The sequence below is a fragment of the Fundulus heteroclitus genome, chromosome 3, assembly GCF_011125445.2.
Source record: "Fundulus heteroclitus isolate FHET01 chromosome 3, MU-UCD_Fhet_4.1, whole genome shotgun sequence".
Lineage (NCBI taxonomy): Eukaryota > Metazoa > Chordata > Actinopteri > Cyprinodontiformes > Fundulidae > Fundulus > Fundulus heteroclitus.
In genome coordinates, this window is record NC_046363.1 from 27,366,600 (window position 1) to 27,390,588 (window position 23,989).

Genomic DNA, 23,989 nt, shown 5'->3' on the forward strand with positions numbered 1-23,989 from the left:
GCATTTGAGTGATTTTCATGTACTTGGAAAGTTTGTACGTTGTATGTTCATACCGCTTATTATTTACCAACGATTTAAACCTTTTATTTACTTAATTTTATGTGCTCAGACCCCATATGTAATATTTTTATTAATTTCATTGTTCTAAATGTTTTCAGGTCTGGGACACAGGCTTGCCTGTTTAGCATTCAAGACTATTTTACAAGAAAAATGAGGTGGACTAGCATTAGCATTATGTCAATAGACTTTGTCTTGTTTAAATATACAAAACCTTATGTAGAATAAATGGCACCTGGAAGAACACAATGTCACCCTATGAAATCAGTGTTATTGGAATAGGGGGAGTAGTGACCTGGTGGTTAGAGCAGAGTGCTTTCATCTTTGGAAGGCTACATGTTCTGTGGTTCGAATCTGTCGGTTGCTGCTCTGGGTCCTTGAGCAACACCCTTAGCCCCAGAATGCTCCCCAGTGGGAGCCCATTGCTCGCTAATGGATGAGTTAAATGCAGAGGACAAATTTCATTGGAATGTATGTTGGAATGACAATAAAGATTATTATTATTACTATTTGAGTTATCACTAAATAGTTCATGCTAAGTGCAAAACCACAAACGTAAATGATCACAAATTCCAGTAATGTAATGACTATATACCATTAAAAACTCTTAGGAAAAGATGTAGTGTCTTTGTTTCTGAGTCTTTTATCAATGATGAGTCCCAATCTGATAGTTGCCTTGGAGTAAAATAACACACTATAAGTTTTATCTGTATAATGAGTCTAGATTAATATTGTAATTGTGTAGGTTTAAAATAGGTTAGCAACGAGGTTCACAACCCTGCAGTGTCTCTTGTCTGTATTTTTTCAGCAGCAATTGATATTTTGTTCCCAAGTTTCTGCAGGCTAACCCGACTCAGAAAGTATATAATATACAGTGGAAAACAGTCCATTTTCAATAAAAAAGAACAAAAGACAAACGTCTGTGAATATGTCTGTTATTGTTTTTTTATAAACTTCGTGCAATACAGTGTTTGAGTTTATCACACATTTAGATAAACCATAATCATTTGTCTAGATATATCTATTCTCAACTACATACTATTCATATTGCCCACACAAATGCTGTCCGTGTGCAGTTTTGACAGATTATTATTATTTTTTGTACTTTTCTAAAATGAAATCAAACAAATTAAAAACATGTAGAATCTGGAAGCATGTGGTTATCATTTATTTTCCTCCCTTCATCATGAAGCAGGTGTATCCCAGGTTTCCACCTGGATCTGTGGCCCCACGGGACAGTATAGCAGAGCGGCGGGAGGATGGGGGTGGGAGTGGGGGCTGGGGGGGGTCCACGTGTGTTTCATTCTCATCAACGTCAACAGTTCACACTCAGGAGTCAGCAGTTACACGGGAAGCACAGTGAAAAGATTCTTTGGGGATGTTTGGGGGTTCGTCTCTGTGAGGAATCTGTTAATGGAGATTTGATAAGTTAGAAGAAAAACAAACAAACAGATGAAATACAGACAGGTTATAGGGCCAAGTCTGACCGGAGCTCAGCCGACAGGTGTCCATCAATCTGAATCTGCTGTTTCCAAATGCTTTAACTGTGGTCCCAAAAGAAGGTATCTATAGAGTTTACAAATATGCATAAATTACAATGTACATGTAGTTTTTTTTATGTTTCCTCTATAGTCTGTGTGGAAACCCTTTTAACCAACATAGTGTTTTTTTTTCCTGTGACTGAAAATGATTATTTGCATGTGTCACTTTGGGACTTCTTTAATACAAAAAAAAAAAAAAAAAAAAGAATTAATGGATTCTTTGTTTTATTTTCTTCTTTTCAGGAAGCAATCTTCACCTGATTCTGTACAAACATATTATTTTGCTTATTTTTTTTCCCCTCCAATGGAGGTTTCCGTTAATGCCCAAGAACAAACATCTTCAACACAATAAAGCTACAAGTACTATCTGCTAACACTGATTAGAATGGAAATGAGACAAACAGAGGTCCGTAGAAAACCCGAACCCGCACTAACAATGAAGTCTGTCGGCTGCCTCAGTCGCTCATGTTATTGTTGCATTTCTTTTAGCATCAGTATTTGGAAGACAATTTACAGTATTCACATCTGACTTCTTTTTTTATAAAGGAAAACTCTACATCATGGGAGTTAAAAAAATAAAGCAGGCTCTCATTCGTCAACGTTTTGTGCACACTCGTTCTTTAACACACGGCTACACACAGCTCACTGTCTGCTCTCAGTGGCTCTGCATGGAAGAATTCACAGTAAAAGTCACAGAGATCTAAAAAAATAAAATAAAATAAAGTGGAAAAAAAACCCCACAACACCATGAAAATTAACATTTCATTCCAAACTAGCGTTTGCAAATACAGCTAGCCTGTAATAACACCGAGAATAATCACAACAACAATTTACAGTAATGATGCTCTGGTTAAATTAGCAGTACTATTGCACAGAAATTAAGTGAAAGGTTTTCATAGTAGCCCAAGGTTAATTGCATTTGATCATTAATAAAATAAATCATTTCTAGCGCATTGAGATATCAAAATAGTTTATTTTTGTGAAAGTTCATTGTTGTTGTTATTATCGTTCTGTTATTACTCTTCTTTTTTTTGTTCTCAGTGAGATTGAGTTGACTAAATAACAGTGAACAAGGAGGAGAGTTATCTGCCGTCCTATTTTTTTTTCTACGTTCCCTCTTCCACTATTCAACCAGCTTTCTCCACACCTCCATCTACACAGGTGTTGTCTTCCTATTAAGAGTGTTAGAGTTGCTCTCCCTGTCTCCCTTCAGCCTGTCCAGAGTCCCCATCCCTCGCTCCCTGTCTACTGTGGATGATGTGAACGGCGGAGGAGCCACAGAGTTAGCCATCGGTGTGTTGGAGTTGGAAGTGTTAGAAGGGTTATGTGACTTGAGTGAAGGCAGCGTGCCGCTCATCATGACTCCCCCTCCTCCGCCCCCGTCTTTCGGAAAGCAGTTGTGGAGCTGGTAGAGTGTGGCCCTGTCCACTGTGCCGTACATCGGCGGCAGACCCGCCAGCTTGGGGTCGCGAGACAGCGTGTAGAGGGAGATGTCTCCGCCAGCCAGGGCCGTGTGCGAACGGGAGTGCGGGTTGGGCAGAGTGGAAACTGAAATGGGGCCCTGTGAGAGCAGAGCAGAGGGAGGCAGGCCGAAGTTCTTCCCTCCGCCACCCCCGACGGGCGAAGGGTCTCGGGAGCGGGACGGGTCGGTGGAGCGGGACGAGGAGCGGGAGCGGCGGCGGAAGCGGTAGCTGGGCAGGCGGAGCATGGCGTGCGTCGTGCTTTTAAAGATGTCTGTGCGAGAGCGGCAGCGGAGCTCTTTGTTTTTCTCGATGTAGATGTTGACGGCCAGCACTCCGACCATCTCGGCCATGATGAAGGACAAGCCTCCAAAGTAAAAGGACCACCCGTAGGAATACTGCCATTTCTTATCTTCGTCTTTCTTAGGTGAGATGTCTCCTAGTGCAGCCGAAATGTAGACGATCACACCAATTATGTTACTCAGACCTGTAACGGCAAAAACAATGTTTTTATTACTAAGCAATTTTTCTCAGCAGCGATTACAGTACAATGTTAACAGGGAAATGCATGAAAAAGTACTGTTGATGTTGGCTGAAAATATCATCCAACATCACGGTACGGGGGCCACAGTTTCAGCAGGGAGACCCAGATATTACTCTGCTTAGAGACACTCTTCAGCTCATTATTAAGGATCCCAATGTGTTTTCAGGCAAGACCAGATATATATAGTTCCTCCTGTGGGTTTATGTTCTGCCCTGGAGCCTTCCTGAAGTTCAGCATGGCTGGAAAACCTCTGCAGACAGGCGTCTAGATTCTTGATTAGACGCCTGGACCATATTCAACTGATTCTTTTCGATGCAGACTGTCAGCAGCTCAATGTTGAGCTCCTCCAGGATGAAGGACCTCCTAACCTCTTCTCTAAGCAAAAATTCAGCCTCCTGATGGAGGATCATTTCAGCCTCTTGTATTTCAGCCTCTTGTATCTGGGATCCCATTCTTTTGTAATGATCTATATCTCCTGACCATAGGTGAAGGTTGGAATGCAGAAGGACCAGTAAAATGAGAAATTTCCTTTTTGTCTCAGTAATTTGTTCCACATGCCTAAACTGCTCCAGTACAGACTGAAGACCATGACAGCAAAACTAAACCACCTGCAAAATACAAAGCTAAGACCCTGAGATTCCCAAACCTGAGACAAATTCTCTTCCCAGCTGAGTCATTCGATGGCGTCCATGAAAACCACAAGCAGGGTTGTTGGCACGGAGAAACCCTGGAGGAGTGCAAACCGCACTGGGTACAATGTCCCTCAAGGACAGGCTTTTGACAACCCAGCCTTACAGTAAATTAGGAGTGTGATCCCTCAACAGGTTAAACTCTCTAGACCCCTTTTTAAGAAAAGGGACAGAAGTGTCCTCAGCTTATCACTCCACAGGAGTTGTCGCAGTCCTTCATACGGCACTAAAGAGGCGAGTCAACCAAATCCCAAAATGTTTTAATCCTTCAGCATCTCATGATGAAGCTTGTCCTCCCCTAGTGCCCTTCCAACAAGGAGCATTTTAAACGCCTCAACGATCTCAACCACGGTGATGGAATCGCTACTAACCAAGTCCTGTGACTCTGCAACCTCCACAGAGGATACAGTGACTAACTTCACCAGGCAATGTCCTCTATCCGGCTCTGCTGTTCCTCCCTATACTGTACACAGTCTTAACCTGACGCCGCCAGATAGATTTGCTCCGCATATCCATCTGGAAACCTTCCGTTGAAGTAATTTTGGGAAGGGGCGAAAATACTGGTTAGCTGATTGGCCTATGTTGGTGATAGACGGGCCAAATAAACCAATCAGATCAACGAAGCATATGACGTACTCGTCAACATGCTTCGAGCGACGACGAAAACACAACCACAAGCCAAGCTACTCTTGCTGCTGCAGGTAAAGGCTCGTTAGCTCAGCAAAGAAATACTCTGTAATTCTGACAAAACTTGCTCGATAGCCACGCTAACGCTAGTTTTATCGGCTGAAGCCGCCATGTTCTTAAGACTGAACTGTCGCGCTTCTCATTGCGTCACACCTCAACCTGCCTCAAAGCCAACGCTGATTGGACGTTCGTTTGGTGAACGGCTCCAAATTTTCTTTAACGGAAAAGTAGCCAGACTGATCTGCGAGTGAAACCTTGAAAGCTCTCGAGATCAGGATGGTCTCACGAGGCTAACACAGTCTGCCATGGCCTTTGCTTTTATTTTCTGATTTTTTTTAAGGTGTTTTTTTTTTTTAGAGCTTCCTTGAGACCAACCACAAAGTATTCTCCATTGTCCTCTAAATTCCCCTCCCACGCGCAAGTTTTTTCTTTTGGAAGTACAGGAGCTGCTTCTGGCCACCTGTCACTTGTTTCAGGAGCCCCCAAAGACAACCAAGCCCAAAAGGTCTCATTTCCAAATACAAAAATCTTTTTGTCAGATGATTGTACACACATGAAAGTATATGATATATATATATATATATATATATATATATATATATATATATATATATATATATATATATATATATATATATATATATGTGTATGTGTGTGTGTGTATACACTTTTTATTACAAGCTTTTCATGCAATATTCCTCCATTACCTGCAGCTACAAAAAGGATTCCTGCCCCGAGGATGATGTTCCTTTTGCTTCTATAGAAACGACTAGCAGCAATGCAAACCCCACCCATCAGCAGGAGGATGGCACTAAGGATTGGGAAGATGTTGGAAGCCCTGACTACCCCTACAAAAGAAAAGGGAAATGACATTAAGCAACAAGTAGAAAAACAAGACAGGTGCAAATATGTTACCTCAGAGAAAATTATTAGAATTTATAACATTTAATTTTTTTTTTAAATAGTAACAGCACAAAAACACTTAAACTCTTCAAACTGTGCCAGAGTTAAAAAGACAAGGTGAATGCTTTATTTGTGGAAGAAAACTACAACTGGTCAGCTGGTTCGTTGGGCAGATTTTGCCACTATTGTTGAACACAATAATAATTGGGGACCCTGAGCGTACTTAGTCACTAGGAAGACTGGCATATTTATGATGGACATCTCTTTTACTGTTGTCGATCACACACTTCATAGCTGCCATTCTGTTCAGATTCTGTTTAGATTAAACTGGATGCATCTGACAAGTTGTGGGAGAGTTATAATTGAACTGGTTGTTTCTATATAATTTACTATTTATTAAAATGTTTGATCTGAGCCTGAAAGTTGTTGTAGTGCAATCTGTATTAATTACACTTATTTTGTGTTTCAAAGATGAGGGCATTGTGTAATACCAGTAAATGCTGGCAAGCCGAGCTACTGTACTTTGAAAAATTGTTTGCTCTCTTACAAATTTCTGCCGTTTTTGCTTATTCATCACAGTTAAATCTTCCAGATCATGAAACAAATTTTAATATCAAACAACAATAATCAACTAAAAGAAAAATTCCAGGTTAAAATGGCATCATTTGATTTTAAGGAAAATAGCACTGTTGACCAATCTGATGCAAAGGCCCATTTCACATCCTAATGATCCCCAAGACTTTTGGGGTAATCATTTGTGGAAAAAAATGAAACAGAAGTGAAACTTTCTGGAAGAGTTTGTCAGAAAAAAAAGGCATTATAAAAAATGGTGGTGGTAGAGTGATGGTCTGGGGCATGTTAGAGCGGTCTAGTCAAACTCCAGAATTAAATCCAAATGAGGTGACATGGTATCACCTTCAATAGACTTTTTATGCTTAAGAACCAACCCTTACTTTTTCACATAGACCCAGATTTGTTTATAAAGCTTTTTCCCTTGATTTGATCATTTAAAAACTTAGTTTTATGTTTTATGATGTTGTTTGATTGAACATTTAATTCTGACAAAAGCAAAAACAGAGGAAATGTGCAAGAGAGGAACATATATTTCAAAACATAAGACCAAACCAGAACTATAATACATGAAATGGGAAAAAATATTTAATTTTTCTTAAAAGCCTTTTCCTCAAGTAGGTTGTTTTAATGTTGACAATTATAAAAAAAAATCATCCGTCCTATGATCAGCAGGAGCAACATTTATCATGATGCATTTTAATCGTAAATATTAAAACAACATATTTAACAACACCAAATAATGAACACACTTAGTTCAATAATCGTTATTGGTGGGTAAGAATACTACCTTGTTGGTGTAACTATAACAGGTGACACTTTTGTTTTAGTTGTTTGCGTTTTTATACCCATTCTCTTCTGGAACAATGCGTCAGATAATAAGACTTTGTAAGGGCTGCAATTACAAAATAAATACACAGTTCTTTACAACTGCTTGTTTAAAATAAAAGAATAATGCCATAAAAACAGCAACCCGGGAAACTTTTAATGCTTCAGTTGTTTATACAGGAAATCCTGCTTCTAGAGAAAAAATATGGAGGAACTTAAGCTGGGAATGTATTATTAGTAACAACAACTTGTTATGTGCTGGTCAATCAAAAAGTAATGAAAAAAGTAAATAAGTAAAATGCCTTCATAAATTAGCCATCAATACCCCCGCTTTGGCTAGCGAGATGCTCTAATGTGTCAACTTTACCAATTTTATCGTTGGTAACAGAGTGCATTTATTTGACTTCACAGGACATGCCTCCACAATTAAATTTAAAAATTAAATAAACATCACAACTTTTTAATAAATAAACCTGGCCTGAAAAGCTACCATTACATTACTGTAATGGTAGTTGCATGCTACATTACTGACTAAATGTAGCATGCAACGACATTTTTTAAAATTGCTTAAACAATCCTTGCAGGATAGTAAGTGAGGACAGTAAGTGTTTGATTCTTGACAGAAATTTGAAATAAAATGTTCTCATGTGGCTTCGGTTCTTTCTTTGGATTAGCTCACCATAAACACAAACACACACACATACACACATTAACACTCCTCTCTCATCTAGGACAACTAGGCCACTGGAGAGAAAATGCCACCTAAATGCCAGCAAAATGCCTCTGCAACATTGTAAACAGAGCACAGGCTTTATGCATGCACAGGCTCACATGTAGCATATCACAGAGCAGAAAGACATCACTGCAGGGCACTGAGTGCGAACTAGGGCACCCCAGCTCCCTTGCCTTTCAACACTCTGTCATATGTTTGTTTGTGTGTTTCTGTGGGACATTATTTTCGGAGAAAAAAAAGCAATTCAAACCCCAGTTTCTCCACTTTATGCACTACTTTCTTCACATACAGTATTGGTCCCGTCAGCTGTACTGAAGACATAGTGAAAAACCCAAGTAATGACTACATTCGCTCAATATAGCTTGGCCCCTTATAGGTAACCTAGGATGCTGTCACAGTGTTTATAATCTTGTGATGCATGGAAATGTGTTGAAAAACACATATTACATAGGACCAAGCATTTGATGTGCTCCTATTCTTCCTGCGGCATGTAGTCTAAGACCAAAGTACTAAAATTCACTGTGTTCTGCTTGGTCATGACCGAATATGTGACTTTTCCCTGACGCCATCGCAGTGTTCACGTATTTTTGTAAATTAAAAGACAAAGTGACCATCATGGAAGGAAATTTTAGGACTCCATGAGTGCAAGGTGCTCAGATTGTTATTAGCCAGCCTGATCAGACAGTAGGGGATGCGTTGTGAGGTGAGCGAACCATACAGATAGCGTGGCATGAGATTAAGTAATGATGTTATTGGGTCATTGCAGGGATTTTTGAAGCATGGTTGCATCAGTTCTGTAGCAGCGGTGAACGTTTGCGGCCTACATGGCATATGGGATCTGTGGTTTAAACCAGCCCAAAAAGATCTGTGGCATCCTAGGTTATCTGGTGATCAGACCGTGTATGATACAATGTGTGTATTTTCCATTCAGTAAATCCACCAAAACAGCAACACTGTTCGGTGTGGTTGCTGTTATTAAAGGAAGAAGACCCAAAGAGAGTTATTTTCAGTGCCAACGAGGGGGAAAAAACTTAATAGGAACTATACTTAAAGAAGAAGTGATTTGAAAGGAAACAATATTTTCATGTCTGAGGTTCATTTAGGTTGCAATAGACCTAAAAAGAAAGAGAGAGAGAGCAATATTTGCAGAAAAAAATTGGAAGGCTAAATGGAATATATTAATTTATCCTTTTGAGCTGCATTCTCTTTGGAATGCACTAATTACTAATATATGAAGCTAAAGATCCTTTAAAATGTCCCCTTCATAATATCTTTTTCATTGTTTTGAAACGGTAAAGCCTGCTTTTACAGTTAATGATGTCTAAAGTTCTGATGCATGAGTATTGACTTACGTAGGACGTACTCTGCTCCATCATGGTCAAAGTCTGCATCCTCTGGGAAATGATTAATCTGAGAACACACTCCTCTCTTCACTCCTGGGAAATAAAGGAAGAAGGGTGACCTGAGTCAACAAAACGCCCAAGCTCATAACTGTAGTCGTAAAGATAGAAAACACCAGCAATCATGAGGAACAAGCTCAATTACACAAAAACATTAGTATCTTAATTTTTTGATATTTTTTTTTTGTCTCTCAAGTCTCAAACAGCAAACTTCAGCATATTGCAAAACTCACAAGGCTCATTGGAACTACTTCCAGAAGCAGAAGGTGTAAAATCACACAGGTTCATATCTACACCTATGCAGACACACAGCCAGACGCATAACTACCCGCCTCCTGTGCATGTAGACAGACAGGCGAGGGCATTATGCTGAAAGCACAAAACTGATAGATAGCTGACAGATGGATTGTGAGACAGATGAAGTGATGGAATGAGGAGAAACAGATGAGACGGACAGATGTGAGATGAGCGGATCTCCTTCTCATAGGTCTTTTATTTCCAGTGGTTTATATATATATATATAGATGAAGGTACAAAGGAATGGGATGTCAGTCGGGTCACATTCTTGGACTCTGCCCTAACACCTTCAAGGCAACCATAAGCTGCGCATACAGTGCCTTGCAAAAGTATTCCCACCACCTATTCATATTTTATCATGTTATGAGCACAAACATCAGTGTATTTCTTTAAATAAATATATATTGTGAAGTGCAAGGAAAATTATGTTTGGCTTTTCATTTCTATACTAAAACTATGGTGTTCATTCAGAGTTTAAAAACCTTTGACAGGTTTTCTTTTAGGATTGCCACATATTTGGTTCTCTTCATCTTCCCACCAACTCCAACAAGCTTCCCCGTTCCCGTTTAACAAAAGCATCCTTACAGCACGATGTTTTCTGCCATACAGCATTTTCTATGTAGCCCAGATGGTTCTGTTCCTGTCTCATTTCACCAGAGAACCTATTTGTACATTCATGCAGTGTGTCCCTACATGGTTTTGGGCAAATTTTAAATAGGTGTAAACAAAAGCTTTATTCTTCCCACTTCTATAAAGGCCAGATTTGTGGCGTGCACGACTCATAACGGTCCTGTTGACAGGTTCCTCCATCTGAGCTGTGAATCTCTACAACTCCTCCATAGACCTCTTGGTGCTTCTCTGATTAATGCTTTCCTCGCTTGGACTGTATTTGTCTTGGTAGGTTTGCAGCTGTGCTATACGCCCATGTTGGTGATGGACAGAAAAGAGCTCTGTGAGATGTTTAAAGCTTGGGATATAGCTTCGTATTCTAACTCTGCTCTAAACTTATGATGAAGTTTACCCTTAACTTGTCTGCCATTGTTTAATTATGCTGTTTTGTTGGTTCTTCATCTTAAATCCCAATAAAACCCGCTGAACTACAAATTGTCTTCAATCTGTTTCTGTTATGAAAGAAATTAGAGATCATCGTTCTATGTTTAGATTCCTTTGTGACAGATTACTGATTATAGTCTGAGGTTAGTTTTCCTTGTCTGTAAAATTATTTTGGTTTATTTCTTTAATTCTTAGATAGTGGTTTTTTTTGGTACAGAAGATACTTTTTAGGTTTTACTTGGTTCTTGTCTCACTTCAAAATGGATTTTTAATAGATCTGCATCTGGTTCTAGTAATTTCTCACTTTGTTCTTATGGTTGGTGCCGTTGTCCCTGAATATGCTCAATAACTTGTCTTGTCTCTAATTACTTTACCAGGTGTAAGTCATTTATCACCTCCATCCACTTACCTGCTCCCTAATTTCAGTTTAAATAGCTCTTATTATGTTGCCTTTTGTCACATCCCTTGGTAATTAACAGTCTTAGTTTGTAGTTTTTATGTCGATGGCTTTATGATGTCCTGCTCCTTCAGCTCCTTTGTTTTTCTGTTTGTAACAAATCATCATTTTAATTATCTGCTTGTTGTATTCCTGCATTTTGGTCTTTTTTCACAATGACAGGTGGATCTCACGAGGTAATGTATTTAAACCTTTACCTCCTTAAATAAACAATAAAAACCTAAAATCAATTATATCCATAAGACGGTTTGAAGTATTCACATTTGTATGCTTAATGTCATTTTTTTATCTTAATATTTATGGTACAATTTAACTAGTATTTATAGAAGGAACAACTCTTGTTATTGAAATCAGCTGAAAAGAGTATTTGCCTTCATTTATTTAGTTACATTTTTTAAATTTTAACTTATTTTTTTCTATTTTATTTTCATTCTATTTTACTGCTTCGTGTTTATGTTTTTTAGCTTTTTAGTTTTTACCTTATTTCCTGCAACAGTAATATCTGTACAGCACTTTGGTCAACCCCGGTTGTTTTAAATGTGCTTTATAAATAAAGTTTGAGTTGAGTTGAGTTGAGTTCATTATAATTATCCACACTAAAATCAAATGAATTGCAAGGAAACTGGCCAGCACTGAAAGGATTCATCCTAAAAGTATGCATTATTATTTTATTTTATAAAACTGACTTTCCCATCAGATTACTAAAACCTAGTCTTAATTTGTGAGAACATTACACATATTCAGCAAGGATTTATTTATGTTAATAATAATGATTATTAAAGGAATATTACAATATTATTTTTGACCCATAAAATCTATATTTATTATTTACACAGAAATATTATTTTATTGCCTAAAAAAAGACTGCTGACTTGGCAGTTGTCCAGCAGATAGTCACTGACACCCTCAACAAGGACAATAAGCTACAAAAGGTGCTGTATCCAGCCATAGTAAAATAAAGCTGAATGGGATGAAAGTATTTGGAAGAATAATAAGCAGTGATAACCACAGCCTTGAGAGGACTGTGAAGCAAGGCCCATTAAGGCGTTTCACAGGGGGATTTACAAAATGTGGAGTGAAGCTGGTTTAAGATACTCAACACACAGATGTATCTATGACATTAGCTACAACAGCCACATTCCTCGCATCAAGCCACCTCTGAACCAGAAGAATCTGAATCGTCCGAAGTGTCTTTACCTTAGGCAAGGAGAAAGAGAACTAGACTGTCACTCAGTGGTTCTAATAACTCTTTTCAGATAAAAATAAGTTTGGAAATCAAGGTCCCAGACTGCTAAAGAAGAGTGAAGAGCCACAAGATCCACCTTGCTTGAGGTCCAGTGTTTAGTTCCCACAGTCAGTGATGATTTAGGCCATCATGTTACCATCAAGTCCAAAGTCAGAGTAGAGGTCTACCAGGACGTTGTAGATTAATTCATGCTTCCTCCTTGAATTCAAGCTTTACAGGGATGCTGATTTCCTTTTTGAGCAGGACCTGCTCACACCACTAGTACCAACATCAGTGGGCTGACTGGACAGCAAACTGGCCTGACCTGAAGCCCATATGGAGCATTGTCAAGAGGAAGATGAGTGACACCCGACCCGACAAAGCAGATGACCTGAAGGTCTCTATTAAAGGAACCTGTGCTCCCATCTCACCTCAGCAGAAACATAGGCTGAACACCTCCACGCACATTTGATGCAGTAACTCATGGTAATGCCAAGCATTGACTGCACGTCCATGTTTGAAATATGTTACCGTGTGTAAAGAATAATTTGAAATAAATTACCTTTTCATATTTTATTTTAAAAAGACGCATTCACATGTAACCAAAAATCAGGCAATTCTCGGTTCCACATCTCTATCAGTAACCTGCAAATAAGGGAGAGCAGAACAGGACGTCTCCATCCACCGCATAATATTGCTGGCCACCCACAGACATAAATCTTTTAAAGCTAGCCTGTCCCGCATTTCCACCACAGCTACACCTCACTGCATCACTGCGCGACCACTGAGCATCTGTCTCTGCTGAATACTCCACAGGCATCAAGGATACTTGACCTCCAAGCTGTGCCAAAACACTGTCAGCTTTGCTGCACCACAACGCGCAAGAAATGAATGAATGACAGAGGAAATTATGAAGAGGGAAACAGGAGGAAGAGCAGTGAAAGATTAAATGTAATGTTTAGAGAGCGAGACAAAGCATGGAGAAGGAAGAAACTGCGAGACTGGGGTAATGAAAGGAGAGGGTGGGGGTTGCACTGCAGCAAAGCTGCAAGGGCTTGAGCTTATCTCTAATTGGCTGCTTTGCTATCAGGAAGCTTAGCAATGAGGACAAATTAGCTTTGTACAATGACCAAGCTCAGAATGGGTAGGAGATGCTTCAAAAGGAGAGCCAAAAGATTTTCCTGGGACCAGAAAGGCTTCCACCTCAATCTGGATGTGAGTGAAGGCACAGATCACTAAGATCACACCACCCCTTTGACTGGAGCTGTAACTCCATCCCAGCCTTCAGTGTTGAGCTCCAGCCAGGCACTCAATATATAATGAATTAGCAGCTTGTGCTGCTGTAACAAGCTGTAGATCGAGAGATGGTTGTTGGCAGTTTTTGTATCAACCGCCTCTTTTAAATCCGAAATCGATGAGTGAGCAGAGGCTTTTGTTTCAGCAAAAGACTGAAATAAATGCAGCCTGAATCAAAGACAATGAGTAATGGATTATTTTGAGACAAGGTCACGCTTCAGTGTCATGTAATTAGAATGCAATTATGCAAAAAATTGTTTTCTTGTCACTTTGGCGCTATGTAACAAACACAAATGAAAACTGCATGCCATTATAATATTACTCTTTTATAAGATGCTGCCATGACTTCTGGTGAAAACGACCTTTCTTCTAAATCTTATTCCCTCTGTGCAGAAACAACCCCCCCCCAATAGATTCAAGGAGAGGAAACTACAGTAATTGAAAAATATTTTCCTATATGAAAACATTTATATCTGAAAGAAACGTGAGATTTCTAGAGGTCGTTTATTTATAATTTAGCAAGAGATTTTAATAGGCTTGTTTCAATCCTGATTGGTTCTTATCAATGAGTGACGGATGAAACACTGAAGAATGCACATTTTTTTCTTACTCATTGGACTGATCAAATCCAAGTATACATTGAAAATGGTGTTTTTAATGTATCAACCGACAGCATGTACTTTGATTGACTTTTTGGGTTTATTAAACATCAAATAAAGGTTAGGGGTCTGTACTTTAAAGTGTTATTGGGGATAAACTTAACAATCGTTCATTTTCTGTTTTATTCAAAACCACTATCTCTATGAAAGAAGTAAAGTAGAAGGAATGATGATTTGGCTCATTGTTTGTTGTGGAACTACAAATTGAAAGTGGCTTTAGTGTTTAGAAAAATAACTAAATAAATAATTAGGCCCTAATATAGTATTAGTCAGCAGATCAAACCTCAAATAAAACTGAAATTCAGAATCGTTCAGAAGAAGCCTGATTGTTATAATATCTGCTTCACCAGTTAATGCTGGCAAATCAATTCACAGATTTCTGATTACAGTTTTTCTTATTTGGTCACGCTTAAATGATTTAGCTATTCAGGCAAATGTTTGTCAGATGAAAATAATCTAAGTAAACAAAAAAACAAAAAGAGTTTTCAAATGGAAGCCACCTTGTGTAAAATAAATTGTCCCCTAAACCTAAAAACTGGTTTGATGATCTGAAAAAAAAAGTGTGACAAAATAAGCAAAAAGAAAATAAATATGTATGAGCGCAGATGGTGTTTCATGGCAGATGAATACTTATTTTTTTTATTAATTTTTTTAGAATTTAAGATAATTCGTCTTCACTTATACTTGATTACATACAACAACTTTAACCAGCTACTTTAGCACGGCATAGAAATGACCTTTATTACCTTTAATATTAATAATTTTGCAAACAGTTGTGCACATTGCACATTACTCCCTATAAAATGTGAATTAATCTTTAGCTCTCCAGCATTTTCAAGTGTAATTTAACTTCAGAAGTGTGCAAAAAACCATTCGGTTTTAATGCAATGAAGAAGAAAAGAACATTTTGTCCAGTCTCTAAGGACCCTAAAGGCAAGAGTTTTTATTCTGATTTACATTAAATACTAATTTGAAACAGCGCATCCATATTTATTCCAGCCAACCTGAACAACCAAAACTTAATCACACATCCGATCCCACCTTTCAACACTATTTGTTTCCCCCTTTACCTTCCAGGCAGCATATTCTCCAAAGCCCTGAGTGGGTGAGTGCCCCAGGGTCCTTCTTGTCCTTGTTGTGGGGATCGTCCTGGGTGACGTTGGCTGTGCTGTTGCAGATGAGGGCACGGGAATACAGCCAGTAATCCGTCCCTATGGCCACCGTCATCAGGCCGAAGGCAGCGAAAGCCCCCACGGTGGTGAGAAGGATCTGGATCCCCTTCTCACACACCATGCCTTTAGGAGAGGTGGAAAGCGAGGGAGAGGATGGAAAGAGTGGACATTAAAAGATGCAGCCAGGGAACAGGCAAGCATTTGTTGTGGAGGAGAGGATTTACAGTCATGGACGCTGTGCAGTTAAGCTGAAAAAGCAGCGGGGTAAGGTGATAAGCGGGAGGCTGATATGAGAAGTGAGATGATGAGACGAGATACGACAAGAGGTGGAGGCAGGTGTGGGAGCTGTGTGAGTGGACCTTATGATGCGTCCTTGGAGGAGAGTTTAATGACTCTGCTGACTCTGCTTAACAAGACTGAATTGATGTGTGGCAGAACGGATCACACACCCTCCCAATCTCAGCCTACTACATATTCATGACCAGGACTCCGTTCTCCACATCACAATCAGCAGAGATGAAGATGAATGCACAAACACATGCACGGCAGATTACAAATGTGATCACCTTGTACTTGCCATTATCAGAAAGGCGGTGGAGGGTGGGGTGTACGTTTAACAAACCAACTTCCGTGCACTCACTTGCACAGATTGCATTGCATAACCCCGCTTACTGCATGCCATACTGACCTGTGCAAGTGTGCTCTATAAAGTTGCTCACCATCAAACCTGAATTATCTCTTACCAATAAATCGTTCCATTTCATGCAGATAATATCTGCCGAGGAAAAGAAATGCAGCATGCATGTTGCAGACTGACCCCTACCTGACGACGAGTTTCTATCCTTCGGCTCCATTTTGAAATCTTTTTTTTCCTCGTAAGTGAAGAACTTGCTGCCCCCTCAATCCGGACAGCATCCATCGACTGTTTTCACCTGCTTCCCCCTCTCCTTCTTGCGCTTGTTTTTCCTTTTTTGCCTCTCTCACTTTTTACCCCAATGTCTTTTTTCCTTTTTTCTTTCTTTGCTGGAGAAAGTGAAGCTTGGGGGGATGTGGACAGCTACCCCGCTCTGTCCGTCCTCTGTTAGCAGAAAACTTGCAGCAGAAAACTCATGGTCACTGCTCCTCTGTGTGTACTGCTGCAAAACAAGGACAACACAGAACATGAAGTTATTGCTAACTCTTTTGAATATTAAGTGTTCATAAACCAGTGTATTACTCATTGATGACTATATCATTAGATCATGTCTTTACCAAGGAACTATAGCATTACTTATGTAAAATGAGTACCTTTTATTTCCAAGTGTTGACATGTTTTAACTGTAATGACTTGTAAATACATTTTTGCATGTAATTTCTTCAGAATTTAGGGGAACATGTTCTTAATATGTGTCTTTTTAAAAAAAGAACTGTTCTTAAAATTAAAGATTTGGGTATAAAATCCAATGAAAGAAATATTAAGGAATGTATTTTCATGACAAGGTCTTGAGATAAACAGCTATTTACACCATCTTGACATTAAAAAAGCTAATTTTGAATATTAGCTTTTGACATATGAAACATATGAATGAAACAAAACAAACTGTTGTTTTATACAACAGGTATAAATGCATGCAGTCATGTAAAATAAATGTAACATATTTGGGCATATAGATCCTTATTATCCATTTCAACAAACTATAATCAGTAAGCAATATGAACTGAAGAAACGAACTTCTGCAAAATGTCATTTAAAAAAATGCAATTTCCATTGAGGTTTTATTCTGACACCACATCATAAATTCACACTAAGATGTAGGAATCGTAAACAGGCATATCACATTAAGGATACATGATGAGAAAACCATATTTAAGTCTTTTGAAGGACGTTTACACTGTTTAAATCTCAGACATTTAGTTTGATGTGCTCCTGATGGTTGATCGGAAAAGTTGTCAGCTCATGAGTCTGGAAAAGGCAATTAAAGAGGCCTGAAATAATTTGAAATCAGCCCTTTCCAGTGTAGAGAACCCTGTCTATTAGTGCAGTACATTCAGGACAGCTGCCACCCTGAAAGTAGACCGTGATATGCTAAATGCAGACTCCAAAATCCTTAAAATGCCATCACGGTAACAGCAGGCTATTGCTACTGTTGATGTGAAAGAGCACGGCTGTAAAATCAGACTGGACCAGTTTATCTTTCATGGTAGGTTTGGAAGAAGCAAATCTTTGCTTTCCAAAAAAAACATAAAGTTTCCCAGAGAGAACCTAGACAAATACAATGACTTATATTAATGTAATTTAATAATGATGCTCTTTGGACATTCGAATGTTTGGATACTAGAACAGAACAGATGACATGTTTGGTTTAAACTAAATGCAGCAATCTAAGTAAAGAACCTGAAACCAACTGGATGGGAAACGAAAGTCTCATGGTTTGTGGACGCTTTCCTGCAGCGGGACCTGGTCAGCTCACCATCAAAGACTCAGTCAGGAATTCTGCATCACTGATCTTTAAAAAAGTTAATATAGACATAAAGTTAATATTGACATCAGCCACAACATACGAGTGAATCAACTAAAGAGTTGCTGGGTTGAGTCAAAGTCTGCGGGGTGACTTGAAATGGGCCGGACATGCAAGAAACCTTTCAAAAGGCTCACCGCTGAAAGTGAGGAGTGGGGCGAACTTCCCTCAGACCAAAGTCAGAAAATGGTGGATGGCTACAATAAGTATCTAACTGAAGTTCTTTCAGCTAAAGTGATAACCCAAGCTCTTGAGGCCAAACTTTTTCCTGAACTAGAAAGGCATTTTTATTTATATCTGTTGTATAACTAATAAAACAATGTTATTTTTTTTTTTTGTAATTACGACTGATTAAATCCCTTTCTTTTCCAAAGATAATTTAATTAAAAGCCGATTACACATTGTAATGTAAACATTAAAAAAAAAAAAAAACACTGCAAAACAAAAAGCTCACTTTTAAGTGTTGTTATATGACCAACAAACTCCAGCTTAGAATGTCACATCAGTGAATATGCATTGTTGATCGACTTATTGCTGCTATAAAAGAAGCACAAATCAATCAGCCAGGGAGCAAAAGGAACTATTTTGCTGTTAATCGGCTCTGATTAGTGATCGACAACCAAATACAGCAAAACCTTTTTCAAACTATGTTTTAAAATGCATCAGATATGCATTTAAACTATTATCTCACATAATTTTTTTTTATCTATAAACACATTAACAAACAGTATGTGATTTGGTGTGCTTTTTTAATTTAATAAAAATCTCATAAAGGTTATAGACATATAAATGTAGATAATAAATTAATTCCTTAATGTCTGTTTATTTCAAAGCTACAACATCTAAGGGAAAACCTGCATTATAATTTTTTGCGTCATTATTTGCTAGGGAAAAAAGCTATTTGTCATAATTTGACTTGACTCTCCATCAAACCGTAAAATGGTTTTGCCCAGGAAACGTCTGATTGGTGCATCTTTTCCTGGTAGAGATTCTTTCAATAAAAACATTCACTTTCACATCTGATCTGTTAGGAATCGGAGTCCCCCTTCAAAATGTGATTCCTGACACCCTTGGTTGATGTACTGTATGTCATTTTCTGTCCAGCATGGGTTGGTATCAGTCCGTGCTACTGCATTTTGCATATTCAGTTTTGTTTTTTTATCCCTGTCTATCTGTTTGTGTTAACAGCTCACAAACCTGCATTAAAAGCCGTGCACATTACTATGTTGATGGCACCGTTTTCCTTTACAAGGGAAAGAGAGACTGTATATGGTGCTGAAGCCCCCTGGCTGTCCGTGTCATGTTATCTGATCTTTATGCTTCATTGATAAAGCCGTTGGTTTGGGAGAGAGCTGCACTGTCCGACGTAACATCAATATTTTGAAAAAACTGTTTGCACCTCCCGTCGACATGCAAATGGAGAACTTGATAACAAAAATTAGGTTTTCACACTTTTGAAACAGGAGTATTTAGGAGCTCCAATCAGTGGTGTGTTAGTATGGACAGAGTGTCTGGAGATAAATGATTATGACGCAGTCAAACATCAAGTCTTGCTTTGCACGTGCCCCGTACAACTGCTAGATAATGCAATTTGATAATGCAATGGCTTTTCCGTTACTGTCCCACATCAGTCGTGCTTTGTCGTGACTCTGTTTCGATTAAGCTTCAAATGCCAGCTGAGGAAGTTCATGAATGACAGCAAAGGGTGAAGGTCAAAAACATCATGAGCTGCAACTCTTGGAGGAGAATCTCTGGCCTTGCAGAGCTTCAGCCATGCTCAGGATCCTTTGTGACTTTTCATGTCTGTAGTAGTGATTACCACTTGCTGGTGCGGCATGGGTATTACAGTGAGGCTGAATCCCACACACTGTCTGGATGCAGATTTTGACAAAAACTGAGCAAAGAATATCTGTTTAAAAATATCCCGAGTTTAACCTCATGTAAAAACGTACTTATTTTAAAGCAGCATGCTATACATTTTACACTCCTTTTCCCAATACAAATGTGCTCTGTAAGTGGGGCTGCATCACACATACTTAATCTATACAACAGAACAAGATGTTTCAGAGAATGTAGTTAATTTCTTTGATTATAATCAATGCAGTTTTGATCTGCCAAAACATCTGCCAAGAGTTTGACAGCAGCTAAAGTCACAGCCATCTCACACAACGTTAAACTTCATTAGTCTGGTTGTTTTTGTCCCAGGATTGGTTCTGACTGTTTGAGATCCTCTCTGTGTGTAATCCCTTCAACACGCCGCTTTGAACAATAAAACTGAGCTATGACCACATTTGCAATCTTGAGCATAGTGCCCTCAACAAAAAACGAGCGCGTCCTGTTTTCAGGTTCAGGTGCTGTTTTCCCTTCAGTGCTGACTGAATTCCTAAGATTACCATGGAAAACGACATGATGTGGGACCAAACACCAATCAATCATTCTCCCAGTGCATGCAAAAGCTACAATTTTGCACGTTTTTTTGACTACTGGGAGAGGTGCTTTAATTTAAAATTTAGTCCCAAAATTATTTCCAAGTTTGAGCTTTTAGCAGGTTCCATATTTTATTGCTGTAAAAACCAGATTTGCACTCTGCTTAAGAGGGTAATTATAGCAAGGACACTGTGACAGGCTAAAGAGAGAGTGACTTTAGACCATGTGGCACAGCATCTAGTCTGAAAAGGGATAGAGGACCAACCCCACGTTGTTACCATAGCAACCCTCCAAAGTTGGGATCAGGGGAGAGCAAAGACAGGAAAAGGGACGGGCAGATGAGAAACAGAGTGAGGGAAGGGCAGGGAAGAGAGATGAAAATAAGGCAGAAAATAGGATATTTCCAGTCACAAACAGTGGTTGACTCAGTTTTAAAGAGAGTCCAGTGCGTCAAAGCTGTGTTAGTAGAAATATCCACTGCCACTGTAGCTCAGATGCTACCATACGCACACAAACACTAAAAAAAACCGAAATGTAATTCAAACTAAATTACTTAATTTAAGACATGTGTAAGAGAAAAAAAAAAAAAAACACCCTCCATCCCCGTCTTTTCTTAATAGATCCAGTGTGAAGATAAAGGATCTGAAGAATCAGTACAGAGCATTCTACAAATAGTGTTTAGCAGACATAATGCAGTTCAGTCAAGTCTGTTAATATTTAACGATGCAATATGGCACCGTGATCAAAATAGGTTACATCCTGTTTGCATTGTAAGACCCAAAGCAGAGCTGCCTTGGAGACAGAAGGAGAGCCGGTGTGTTTTAAAGTGTGTGTATCTATGTGTGTGTGAGCAAATCCTCATCAGTGCATCCGAGGATGGGTCTAGTCCAATCTTTTTGAATCCCAGTAATGTTTTCCTCAGCTCCCTATGGTTGACGGTTAGCCTCATATCTCTGTGTTCAGGCTGCTTATTATGTAAACTGTCAAATGCCACCACTGCAGTGTGACTTATTTATTATACACAGAGCACCCATATGTTTAAGCAATGAGAAGCTATTTTATGTTTTTTTTTTCTGTGTTTTCCATACTGAATCTTCCCGAGGGAAAAAAAAAACATAACAAAATGCATTACACTCCAATCACTGAGGCTATAATGTGCGCAAGTGTGTGTGGCTTTTGCATTTAACAAACGACCTTAAGGACAACCTACTATGTAATTCCACAAGGCAAAATGTCCCCTGTGTAGCAGATCATAATTGTCATTTAATTATCTGTAAATTCCATTACTCTCTAATAACTAAGAAAGAAGAATATGACAGGGACACTGGGGACAAGACCAAGGGAGCATAAAAAAATGATCGGGCAAAAGGAAAATGACTGAATAAGTCAAAGGTTTTTTAATCCCCATGAAAGAAAACCCTGTGAAAGGCCTCCTCTTCGCTAGGAGTGTGTAATAATACATATATTAGGGAGCTCTGGGTATTTATGAAATGCAGGAAGGTTGTTTATATGACACTAAACAACATTTCTCATTAGAATAAGACGACTCTATGGTCTTCAATTCCAATTCACTTCAAAAATGCGGGCATGAAGGCTCTCCTGTAGAGGTCTGTCTTACTGCAGATCTGAAAAAGCCTCTGACTGAAGATGCTCTGTTATTTGTATGACAGTCTGATGAAGAGGATGCTCAGAGTTGTCCATAATGTTCTTCATTTGATGAAGAATCCTTCTTTACAAAGTCATCTCCAGAGGTTATGGATCCCCAGAACAGAGCAGGTCTTTATTTGCTTGTTGAGCTTCTTTATGTCTATTGCTCTGATGCTGCTACCCCAAAGTGATCACACTCTCTGCAACAGACCTATAGAAGATCTGCAACATATTTTTGCAAACACTGAATGGCCTAAGCTTCCTCAGAAAGTACACTCTGCTCTGTATCGTCTTGTAAACAGCTTCACAGTTGTGTCTCCAGTCCAGTTTGTTGTCCAACCCTGAGGTACTCCTAAACCACCTCTACTCCTTCTCTCAGGATAGTAATAGTGTTGGTAAAATTCCTGTTTCTCCTCAAATCTACAACCATCTCCTTTGTTTTATCTAAATTCAGAATGATTGCATCCACACTATGCCACAAAGTGGTCCACCAGCTCCCTGTACTCAGCTTCTTGTCTATCTCTGACGCGCCCAATGACTGCAGAGTCTTCTGAGTATTTCAGCAGATTAAAGGAGACTGTTGGTAAGGAATAAAAGGAATAAAAAGGAATGATCAAAGTACAGTTCCCTGTGGCTCTATGCCACTGACTCCCTGGACACACAACCCTTCAGTCTCATAAACGGGGGTCTTTTTGTCAGGTAGTCTCTGATACAGGCAATCGTCGAGGCCTCCACCTGAGTCTTCTGCAGTTTCTGACAAGGTAAATTAGGCTGAATTGTGTTAAATGCATCGAAGAAATCAAAGAACATAATCTCCACAGTGCTTTCTGTCTTGTCTAAATGACAGTGGGTTGGTTGAGGAAGGTATGATGGCATCTTCAACTCCAGCTCCATGGGGATTAGTATATTGCAGGGGTCCTGAGAGCTGCTTGTTTGCTTACTCAGGTGGACCAACAGGAGTCTTTGTGATGAGGGATGTCAGGGTAGTGAGTCTATAGTAATTGAGGACTGATGGCTGAGTTTTATTTGGTACTTCAGGATCTTGTAATCATTAATGGGTTGCAGAAATTTGGAAAACCTGCATAATTGTACAGTACTCTTCTTTGACTGGGTAATAGGTTTTTCCCCGCTGCTTCCCTGGTCATCCAAACCCAAAGCTACAGGTACAGGTATCACAACTTCAGTGGTATGTTTCCAGCAAATCCATGGAAGTCCCTTAGTTGTAGCGGAGGAAACACAGAGAATAATTTAATTAGCTTATCAGCAGCAGGAGAGAAAGCATGTTTGTGTTTTTTTACTCATCACTGTCAGCTGATCAGAGAAAGGGCCTGGAGCCTTAAGTCTTTTTCCTGTTCCTCCTTCTTCAATCATTGCTAAATATCATGCCAGAGCTTCTCTATGACAGCATGACATATTTTAATTTGAACTGATGCCTAAAATACCCAAAGCTTACATTGGCTACCCATCAACCAGGCTCAATGCGCATTTCAGAGGTTTGTGCGCTTCTCCCAATGCAGCTGGGAGCCCTTGCAAACTTTATGTGCAAGAAGCCTGAGTATAATTTTCTTCTTTTTTCCCCTTTTTGGTCTGGAGAGCAGAGTGTTTTCATTTCAGCTGCTTGTTAAAATCCCTCCTTTGGCCACAGCCATGGCAGAATGCCACACGGCTTGCTCCCACAGAGCCAAAAGCCTTACAATAAATTACTTAGAGCATTGCCAACCAGGTGTGGCTGTGGTTAGCTCAAAAGTTTTGGTGACGAAGCCACATAATGCAGCATCCAAGGCCCAGGTGTGCTGCGGCCATGATTATGAAGCATCACAATCTCTAAGTTTTGCGCACCTAAAAA

General features: G+C 39.2%; 1 protein-coding gene across 3 annotated transcripts in view; it reads right to left on the minus strand.

Moving 5' to 3' along the window:
- Positions 1–988: 988 nt before the first annotated feature.
- The window catches only part of cacng8b (calcium channel, voltage-dependent, gamma subunit 8b), a 36,917-nt gene continuing 13,916 nt past the window's right edge, over positions 989–23,989 (minus strand). Inside the window, exons 2-6 of one of the 3 annotated variants that reach the window (XM_036134975.1) lie at positions 16,395–16,704; positions 15,470–15,694; positions 9,365–9,448; positions 5,686–5,826; positions 989–3,545 (exon numbers count right to left, since the gene is read on the minus strand). In XM_036134975.1, coding sequence (XP_035990868.1) covers positions 2,752–3,545; positions 5,686–5,826; positions 9,365–9,448; positions 15,470–15,694; positions 16,395–16,425 — 1,275 coding nt within the window. In that variant the 5' untranslated portion in view covers positions 16,426–16,704 and the 3' untranslated portion in view covers positions 989–2,751. Of the gene's footprint in view, positions 3,546–5,685; positions 5,827–9,364; positions 9,449–15,469; positions 15,695–16,394; positions 16,708–23,989 lie in introns of all 3 variants that reach the window. The other 2 variants (XM_012875210.3, XM_021322865.2) reach the window with 2 other exon arrangements.